Below are 10,677 nucleotides of genomic sequence, written 5' to 3' on the forward strand. Positions count from 1 at the left end.
TTTAGAGTTGAAGTATGATTAAATCTTTAATAAAACAAAGTAATGTGAAAATCAAAATCATAACTATTTCAGGATATATAGGCCGATTCAATTAAATAATTAAGTCTTATTTTTATTGATAATGATAGAGCTCCCTCTCTTTATTTTTCTATCTTCCTCTTTTCAAATCAAAATGATAAGATCCGCTAAATATATAATAGAACAAAAAATGATATCAGAGTATGATAAAAGGATGACGGAATGAAAACAAATCAAACTTTAATTTTATCTAATATTTGCTACACATTTTATAATATTACTGAGTTATTTATTACATATTGATTAATGATAGGTGGGGTGATCATCACCACGATGATTGTGATATTATTAATAATAGATTAATAGCAGTAGTAATATTAATAATAATGAGATAAATAATAAAGATAATAATAATAATGCTATAATCAATAGCGATAATAAAGATGGTATTAACAGTGATAATAATTATAATGTAATTACAAAACAAAAGACTAACGAGGTAGAGAAGAATACTAATTATCCTGTTCTTTAAGTCTTTAACTCAACTCTTTTCTAAGAATAAGAAATACATCATAGGATTGGTTATAAGATAAGTAAATTATGTTTTACTAGTGAGATTGGGATACTTTATATCTTTATATTTTTTTAAAAAAATTTAAAGATAAAATAAAAATTGAGATTCAGTAATAAAGATAATTAAGAATTTGAGTAGTTAGAAGTGATTAACTTATTTAAATAATTAGGATTAATTTCTAATATTTTTTATTATTTAAAAACTTAAGAGGCACTTTGTACATCTTAATATTTATTTTGAAAAGATAGTAGAGTAGATAATTATTAAAAAAGAGTAATAGTTACTAAAAAAAATATTTTAATTTTTTTAATAATAAAAGGGTACATAGTTTATCAAATGTGGAGACCAAATATAATTATCTAAAGAAATTGTATATTAGTATAGATTAGATTGTAAAAAAATATTATTTTAAAATAAACTATCTTATCATTTTTATTACTTTTTAATTCAGCTCCATTTTGAAAAGAAAAAAGAAGAAGAAGAATAAACTAACAAAATATTATAACTAATCAAATAAGCAAATCATATCTGTTGGTAAATCAAGTAATGAATTAATTACTAATTAGTATTTTAATATATGCAATGAATAAACATATTTATTATATTAATTAAAATTTATAATAAATTATTTATGTGTGTGGTCACGCGTTTAAATAATATATTTAAATATATAAATTATATTTAATATATATATTTTTAAACATATAAATTATAGTTTAAATTTATGATAAAAATTTATATTATAATACATAATTATATTTTATTGACAATTTATAAATAATTATCTATATTTATTATAAAGAACTAGAGAGACCGAAACACTTCGTGCTTTTAATAGTTACACACAAATAGGATATTAAAAGGTTGAGAGTAATTATTTAGAGAGGATATAAGGATTTTTTTTATATATTTGAAGGACATAATGGTCTACTAAAAAGTGGACATCAAAGATAATTATATAATTCAATATCCAATTTATGAATAACGGCTTTTATATATTTTTTATACTAATATATAAAGGAGATACTCTTTTTAGTAACCACCTTGGTATCCATATTTTGTTGACTATTATATCTTTTTGTTTTAAAAAATTAAAAAAATAATATTTGTATTCAAATTCAAGAACTTGAAATTAATGGATTAATTATAATATCAATTAGACCAATATACTTTTATTATTTAATTTTAATTTTAATTTTACCTTTAATAAAGGTACGAAGTGTCTTGACTCCACTAGTCTATTATAAAGAAGATATATCTATTATCTATTATAAGGAGGATACATAGTGAATAACGGCTTTTAGTCTTCACTTTTAGTAGACTACTATATCCCTTATTTGTTAAGAAAAAATAAATAAAATAATTGTTATTTTTTAAGTAACTACTCATAATCACTCATTCAATTTGTCTCTTTTTTATTTTATTTATAATTTTTAAAACTTAAGAGGCACAAAATACTTTTTTTTACTAGTGTTAAATAAAAATTGAATAGATAAAAATTATAAATAAAAAAATACCTAAAGACTCCTAAAAACACTATTCGATAAGGGTTGATTTATTTTAAAATATTGATATTCAGTTCAAAAATAATTATATTAAATAAAAATTAAATTAGATAAGAAGTTAAAAGAATTTTTATAAATAGTTTCATAAAAAAACTTCTAAAAACACTCTCAAATAAAATAACAATTCATACTTAATATATAAGAGTTAATTATAATATCATATTAAAGTAATTTTTTTCTCTAGAATTATAAAGACGACATCAAAATTTAAATTCAAAATCTTAAATTAATTGAATGATTTGAAAGAAGTCTTATAAATAAGTACAAGACTATATTTTTAGAAAAAAGAAAATAAAGTCAATAAATAATCCATAAGTCATTAATGCATTCATAAATCATAATTTTAATTTAGAACCTAATAAATGCAACTGACCAAATTTTTTTTTTTCCTTTTTGTAACCTTGAAGGAGAAATAAAGCACATGTGTTAATGTTAAGTTATTACGTCACAACACCACATCCACATCCATATGCCAGTGATGCAAACGCCACTTATGGTGGTCTACGCTTTATAACGTAACACACAACACAAAGAAGAAACAGATTCAATTTGATTCGCAGAAAACTATGAGAAAAACATTTTACTTTGGCGCGTGACAAAACAACCTCAGTTTTTCAAAAATAACATTATACATAGAATAAGATCATCGTGCATACCCATTTGTTTTGACTTCGTGTTAGTTATCTTTCTTTATCTCTCCCTTATCAATTAACTATATCATCACCACTAAACCAAAGGCACTTATCCTTATGATCAACATCATCTCTACCACTAACCAAATTGTTTTCGATTTAATTTCGATTTTTCATTGTTTTTGGTCAACAGCTTGTAACAGAACTCTGTGTTGTCTTCTGCTTCTGAATTCAGAAAATGAAGACTCCTGGTCGTGTAGGTTACTTTTTCATCAATTCATATGTTGTTACCATTGAATCAATTATTGTTTGTGTTCATGTTTTATGTTCCTTTATACTGTTTCATCTGTTTTTATTTATCTCGTAATTTTGGTATGTTCCTTTAAATTTTTTTTAGCAGAACTATGAATTGTGCATGTGGGGTTTATATTGGATGTTGAAATACTGAAATATGATCATATTTGTTATTTCTCTTTCATCTAATTGTTTCCTCGTATTTTATGTCAGGAAATTTTCGATTCTGATACAAAGAGTAAAAGATCATGCCTATGTAGCATCGCTTCAACAGTTTCTTTGCTTTGTGTTATTTTGCTTTTCACGGGTTCATTCTCTGCAGAACTCTACAACGAGGTATATAAATAAATTCAATAAACTCTTACCTCTTGAGAAGTACGATTTTTCTGCGTAGTGTTGTTTCAGAATTATAATTCATCTGCCCATGTGGATTGGTTGACTTTTTGTTCACCATAAATGAGAACTTGTGTTCAATTCATTGATCCTATTTTGTAATTCGGGGATGAATGTTTGTAAATCAAATAACCTATTGGATTTGACTTTGACTTATAGGGATTCAGATATAATGGTTTTGGTTTTATACTGCAGAAACCAATAAGATGGAGAATGAACACCAAGAAATTGGAAAACGATAATTGCAAGGTTCATTCTCTTACTAAGCATACTTTTTCCTAAGTGCTTGTAAATTACTTAATTACATGATATTTGAGTCATTCATCGTCTACTGTTTGGGATGTTCAACTTTGATTCTTATATTTGTTTATTTCTTTTAGCAGAATCAGTGCAGGCCTGGTGGAAGTCATGCATTACCTGAAGGCATAATCTCCAATACTTCTGATTTGCAAATGAGACCTTTGTGGGATCTTCCTAAGACTAAGACAATAGATGTGAGTTTCAATCCTGTGACCTATGAATATCATATTGGTCATGCATTTTCTCCTGGGGGAATGTTATATTTGTTTTTAAATGCAGTGTAAGGGTTGTGTATGATTGATTGATTTCACACAATAGTTCTCATTTTGGAACGTGAATAATTTTTCTTTTTTTAATTATGTTATTTGTTCGAAATATCTATAGACTTTATTAATAATTGATTTTTACAACAACAAAAAAAAAATTGAATAACCAACTTCCGTGGTATCTTTCAAAATATTTTTCCAACTGTTCATTTACACCAAAGTGTTAATATAAACATATTGGAAAGTAAATAAAGTTTAAAAGAACTAACATGTCTCTGTTCATTTACATTTTACAGTGTTAATAAACATACTCGAGCAAGAGTAAGGAATAAGGACAAAACATATATGCAATTTTCTTAAGTACTTTCAGTGCAATTTTTTTAATTAGAATTGGAGTTCGAATTTGATAACTTTAGCTGATTTTTCATATGAACTAGAATGGGAGTTTGACTTTGACTTTGATAATTAAGCTGATTTTTAATACAAACCTGTATCATGTGGAATACTAAGGTGAAACTCCTACTAGAAGAACTACATTTAAGTTTTGTCCTAGGAATAATCTGTTTAGATATTCTGCTTTGTTTAATCAGAAGAAAAATTGCATACTTGCATAATCTGATTTCGAGAGCCTAAGCCAGCAATTGAATTATACAACTTCTACGCTATTTATAGATATTTTACTGTAAAGTTTTTGGTGGAGGCTAAGCTGTTTCTTTAATTGCATTCAGCCTTAGTTTGTATTCTTTTCTATGCTATTCTTCTCCTAGTTATTTTGCCGTGCTTGTGTGTATGTTTTGACTTGGACACATTTGAACAGAATAAGGAAAAAGCGTCAACCAATTTGTTTGCAATGGCAGTTGGGATAAAGCAGAAAGACCTTGTGAACAAAATGGTCAAAAAGGTGATTTCAAGGAGTGTTCTGTACAAATTGCTCATTACTATCATTCTATTTTGATATGTGATAAGTGATGACTCATTCTACCACAAATTGCAGTTTCTAGCAAGTAATTTCGTTGTGATGCTTTTCCACTATGATAACATTGTTGATGAATGGAATGACTTTGAATGGAGTACGAAGGTCATTCATGTTTCTGTAGCCAATCAAAGTAAATGGTAAGGGACCATTCGTTTCATTACCATCAATAATATAAAGAAGAGTACACAATCATTTTAGTTTCTAAATTTAAAAGGCGCTCTCATGTTAGTCACAAAATCTAAAAAAATATTAAATGAATCTTTAAATTTAACTACTTGCTGTTATTTTAATCCTTGGATATATATTAATATTATCAGTTTAGTTATGCGTTTTTTTTTTAATTTTGAACTAATATAATTGTGAGTTTATACATTTAGAAACTTGATTGAAATTTTTTTAATTTCAAGATTCAACATAACAGCGTCTTTCAAATTCAGGACCAAAATGGTGTTTATTCTTTAAAGAATTTCTGTAATTCAGTTTTCCTAAACTTTTGTATTCTTGGACATATTTTTTATTTTTTCTTGACTAGGTGGTTTGCCAAACGTTTCTTACACCCTGACATAGTTCCAGACTATGACTATGTTTTCCTATGGGATGAGGATCTTGGAGTAGAAAACTTCCACCCTGATAAGTATGTTCAATTTATTCTGTAAACATAACTGGAGCAAGTACACGCTAAATTTGATTATCGTGAATTAAGTAGTTTAAAACTAGAAGTTAATTATAACTTTAAGTTCTTGAAAAATGTCCTATATTAGTACATTATCTTAATTGGGGATTAATCGATATTTTATACTTAAATGATTATTATAGGTATGTTTCTATTATAAAAAGTGAAGGATTAGAGATATCACAACCAGCACTTGATACTGAAAAATCAGAGGTACATCATCAGATTACAGCTCGTGGGAGGAGGTCAAATGTGCACAGGTTATCTTGTTTACCCTTTTTACTGTTGTCAACTATGATTTTGTTTGTATTATAAGAAACAAGCTTTTTGTCTCATTACAATAGCTACAGTTAACTATAGAACATAAATAGTTTCACCTTTATGAGGGATAGCTGGTTCCTATTATCTCATTAGTTAGACCAACACTGCATTCTGCAACATGTACTTCTAGCCTAGCTTTTTTGTTATAAAGGCAGTTAACAGTTTAGCTATTTAGTGCCCGTTTGATTCAAATTTTTGGTGGAATTGATTTTGATAAGATTCATTTTGATCTGTTTTACTTGATTGCAATATATGTCCAAATTAATTTCATCTATAGAAATTACTTTAATTAGAATGTATCAAGGTGTAAGAAATTGATTTTGCTTGTAAAACAGGTACTTAAAACCAAGCACCTTGATAAATCATATTCTTAAATTATTAAATAAGTTTTGTAGTAGATACTTGTGTCTATATTGAGTATGGTTTTGGTCATTGTGTGAGCAGAAGGATTTACAAATCTGGTGGTAGAGGCAAAGGTTGTGATGGAAGTAGCACTGCTCCCCCTTGCACAGGGTAAAGGTTTTGTTGTAACTTCTAATTTAGTGTGGATTCCCTTTATCTTACTATAGCTTAAGAAAGGTTAACTAATTGTTTCAGGTGGGTTGAAATGATGGCTCCTGTTTTCTCAAGAGCTGCATGGCGTTGCGTTTGGTATATGATCCAGGTGCACCATTCTCTCATTTTAATGCTACTATCGAACAAGGTTTTTTTTATGATTGTAAACAAACACATCAACTTTTGCTTTCATAAAAATCACTTAAAAACAAATCAGTTTTTAAAGTTATTTTTTTTAAGTTTAAACAAACAAATCTTAACTTCTCCACAAAATTATTTTTAATTTATGTATAAGTTAATTTTAGTTTATTAAAAAGTTTATTTCATTTTCTCTTTCTATTTTTTACTTCTATAGAAGTACTTTGGGAAAAAATTATCTAAACAAATCTTGTAAGCATTGTTTTGCTAAGGTTATTTATTCATCATTTATGGTTTGGTTTATTTTACAGAATGACTTGATCCATGCGTGGGGTCTAGATATGCAGCTAGGCTACTGTGCTCAGGCATGTCATGCTCCTTAATTTTTGGTTCAGTTTGAGGATTTTCTATTCTACATGTTGAATAATGAATATAACCCGTTTCATTTTTACTCTCTGTTTTAATATGATTTATTCATGGTTACTAGGGTGATAGAACAAAAAATGTTGGTGTTGTGGATGCTGAATACATAGTCCACTATGGTCATCCTACTCTTGGAGGCTTAGATGTGAATGAGGTCAGAAATATGGCATCTTTATAGAAGATTTTTGCTTGTACTCCTAAAGTTTGCAAAGATTATGATTTTTAGTATGTTTTGTATATGGAAATTGTGCCTCTAATTCAACTGAAATTTGTCTGACTTTGCAGGTTTCATCTCGGGCAAAGGATCATAGAGTTGATGTAAGTTACAGTTTTGTCAAAAAAATTTAGCCCAAACCATTGCCACACTGCTTAAATTTTACCTCTGTTTTTTTTTATAAAAAAAAGCACATTGCATTGTTCTTTTCTTCAAATTATTTAGTTGGGTTCAGAATCCACTTCTTTGAATAATGCTTCTATATGGACATATGCCAGGCTGTTTGATAGGAAAGAAATAACATTTTCTTTTAAGATTTAGTGTTATTCTCATTAGCCCTATGCAAATATCTGAAGAGATGGAAAATGACATGTTTGGTTTATTGAATTGAAAACCTTTATTAAAGGCACTTGTCACCTTCAACGACAATCACTCTCTCTAATGTCATTATCTGCCTTTGACATTTAGCTCACCTCCATGAGTAAATTTTTCTATTCAGATAAAACTTACATTCAGTATGTAAGTGTTGTTTGAGTTTTTTTTTATCAAACTTTGAGCTTTATTCTGATAATGTACGTAATAAAATATTTCATTAAATATCAACACTTGTTATAGAAATAAAATTTTAATTTAGATCGAAAAATAACACTAACGATTACTATATATTGTTGTATAATTTCAAAGTTTTGTCCAATTTAATTATCAAATTATATCTGAGTATATATCAGTTTTCTTTAAGAGGAAACTTTTATGTTAAAAACTTGCTATTTGGCCTTAAATATATATCTATATAATGTTGTCGTTGAGTTGGCACTAATATTAATTTGTATATGGTGCAGGTGAGAAGAATGTCTTACCGTGAATTACAAGTTTTCAGAAAACGATGGCAAAAGGCAGTTGAGGAGGATGAATGTTGGGTCGATCCATTTCAATAACCAATACTTGATAGTCCAAGTTTTGTATAGAATTTATCAAAACACACATACATGTAAAGAGAAGCAACTTCACCATTCATTAAAGTTTTTTTGCAATCAAATTGTTGTGTTACATAATGTATTAACTTGTAAAATCATACAAAGTCGAGTTACATAAATTTTTATATTATTATAAAATTTCCATATTAATAAATTAAATAATAACAACTCATATTTTTATAAGATGGTAGTCGATCTTTACTTAAAATGCATTTTTAATTTAAAATTAAAATAATGATAGAGGTTCATATTTGTTGATTAAAAATCCCCTTCAAGCATAATGAAAATCAAAGTATGGACACACAGATAAATACAACACAAACATGAAATAGAAAAGATATAATTTTAATATAGTTTGACACCTCTGGTATATGTTCACAAAAACATCTCCACAAATATTAATTCATTTAAAACATTATAAGTTTTTTCTGGACAAACATCAGAAATCCTTCCATTATATAAACTCCCTTTTACATAGGATGGTGACTCCTCCCCTAATGGGTGGTAATGACTTCTTTTTTAGTGGATGATGACCACCTCTCTAGATGATAGTGTAAACACCAATTTTTTTTTTTTTTTTTTTTAAATAAAAAAACTCAGAAAATGCCAAATAGATGAAGCCAAAGTCTTGGTACTAGTAAGAAAGTCTTGGTTTTGGGACCCCATGCGGTAAAACAATTCTTAGAATTTCAAACTTAGCAAGCTGGTAGCAAAAAAAAAAAGGAGACAGATCAAAGGGAGCAGTTGGAGACTTCACGGAAGCTTTGAAAAAATTTTCGGTGCTTATAAACAATTGATAAAAGAGAGGAAAAAAATGAAAAAAAACAAAAGGGCAGTTGCCAAAAGCGAAAGGGGAAGAGCCATAAAAGGAGAAGGAAATGTCTAAACAAGGGGGAGACCGTCAATGAGGTGCAGCCTGGGAAACACCTTTGAGAAAATCATCTCTTGCACAGTGCACCTTCTTACAGGCAGGATTCACATCAAATCTGTAAGCAAGCAGCTATTTTAAAAACTTTGTGAGTATGATGTGATACATTTCAATGGTTTTGCAACCCCTGGTACTACGTTCACATTGTATAAAGATGTGTTATTGGCTTTTGTTTTTTTCCTACCATTATCAACTTTTCTTACAGCATGATTTGACATACTTTAGTGTGCTTTCACTATTTATTTCCTACACTACATTCACCATGTATATGTGTCATGAATTTTCGTTTTTTTCTTTTTAACATCAATAGCTTTAAACACGCAGTTTGCTATTTTATGTGACCCCTTATATCTTAGCTCTATTGCATTACGTAAAGGTTTAACCCCCTGAGGATGAACTTGCGTGAAATCACCGTTTGAGCTTGCATATATGAAATCTATATAAATGAAGTTTGTTAAAATAAGCGCATTGTTTATATTTTATTCTTCCTATTATTATAACAATATTAATTATATATTATTATAGGATGAACTATTAAAATTTAAATATCTTTAGTGATTAATAATAGAATGGTTAATATTCGAAATTTCAAATATGATTAATTTGACATAATATCTTTTTGATCTTAAATTCTTAGAACACAAGCCGTTACAGTTTGAAAGTTCTAAATCTTTTAGAATAAAACACTTGGTGAAAATGAAAGCTAACATTTGTAATTTAATCAATGTATAATAAACATATTTTAAAAGAAATTATTTGAATGTGACATTCTCTTGATTCTAAAGCTTAAAGGTGCAAGTTGTGACAATTTGTCACCTTAAAGCTCTTCTTATTTAAATTTTTAAAATATAATTTATATCAAAAAAATATTACCACAACATTCAATATAAAATATTCAAAGTATTTGTATCAAAAATTTTATTGGAGGAATGGTTAATTAGATGTGACATCTTTTTAACCTTAGAATTTAAAGTACAAGTTGTGACAGCTTATCTTTAAATTTTTTCTCCAAAAACAAAAATGTTCAACCAAGAAATTTTTTAACATCATAACATCTCTAGCAATAATTATAATTATAATTTTATTGAATTGACTTTGGTGTACACCTTGGTCAATTTTATTTTTTTAAGATGAATGAGCTGAGACAGTTCAAGAATCTTATATTTAACAAAAATAAAATTTAATTAAAAAATATCAACACACAAATATTTTCTACAAAGAACTACGTAACTCTGATTCTTCATTGCACATGAAGATACGTCGGAGCAAGAATTAAATCTTGTCGAGCCCAAAAAAAAAAAAATATATTTGATTATTTTAGTGAGATAAATATTTTTATAAATTATAAATAATTAGTTTAATTAATTAAAGGTAATCGTCTTAGGACGAACGTTGTGAGGTGCTAATACCTTCCTCACACGTAATTGACTCCC

General features: G+C 27.6%; 1 protein-coding gene across 2 annotated transcripts; it reads left to right on the forward strand.

Moving 5' to 3' along the window:
- The first annotated feature begins 2,678 nt into the window (after positions 1 to 2,678).
- LOC109802520 (uncharacterized) lies at positions 2,679 to 9,461 on the forward strand. 2 transcript variants are annotated; one of them, XM_020363917.3, is made up of 15 exons: positions 2,679 to 2,832; positions 2,983 to 3,045; positions 3,297 to 3,419; positions 3,672 to 3,725; positions 3,860 to 3,970; positions 4,860 to 4,943; positions 5,037 to 5,155; positions 5,551 to 5,652; positions 5,835 to 5,951; positions 6,457 to 6,525; positions 6,610 to 6,676; positions 7,017 to 7,070; positions 7,193 to 7,282; positions 7,414 to 7,446; positions 8,182 to 9,461. In XM_020363917.3, exons 2-15 carry the CDS (start codon positions 3,028 to 3,030, stop codon positions 8,275 to 8,277), a joined length of 1,137 nt encoding a protein of 378 aa, XP_020219506.1. In that variant the 5' UTR covers positions 2,679 to 2,832; positions 2,983 to 3,027; the 3' UTR covers positions 8,278 to 9,461. The 2 variants fall into 2 exon arrangements, with proteins under 2 accessions (XP_020219506.1, XP_082929120.1); XM_083072994.1 differs by lacking the exons at positions 2,679 to 2,832; positions 5,551 to 5,652 and having other exon boundaries at positions 2,839 to 3,045.
- Positions 9,462 to 10,677: the final 1,216 nt, after the last annotated feature.

This window comes from Cajanus cajan, chromosome 4 (genome assembly GCF_000230855.2).
Source record: "Cajanus cajan strain Asha chromosome 4, NIPB_CcT2T_4, whole genome shotgun sequence".
NCBI lineage: Eukaryota > Viridiplantae > Streptophyta > Magnoliopsida > Fabales > Fabaceae > Cajanus > Cajanus cajan.

Coding starts and splice junctions, on each gene's coding strand:
- LOC109802520 (XM_020363917.3), top strand. Junction 5,952..6,456: donor AGGAGGTCAAATGTGCACAG/GTTATCTTGTTT, acceptor TTGTGTGAGCAG/AAGGATTTACAAATCTGGTG. Junction 7,071..7,192: donor AGCTAGGCTACTGTGCTCAG/GCATGTCATGCT, acceptor CATGGTTACTAG/GGTGATAGAACAAAAAATGT.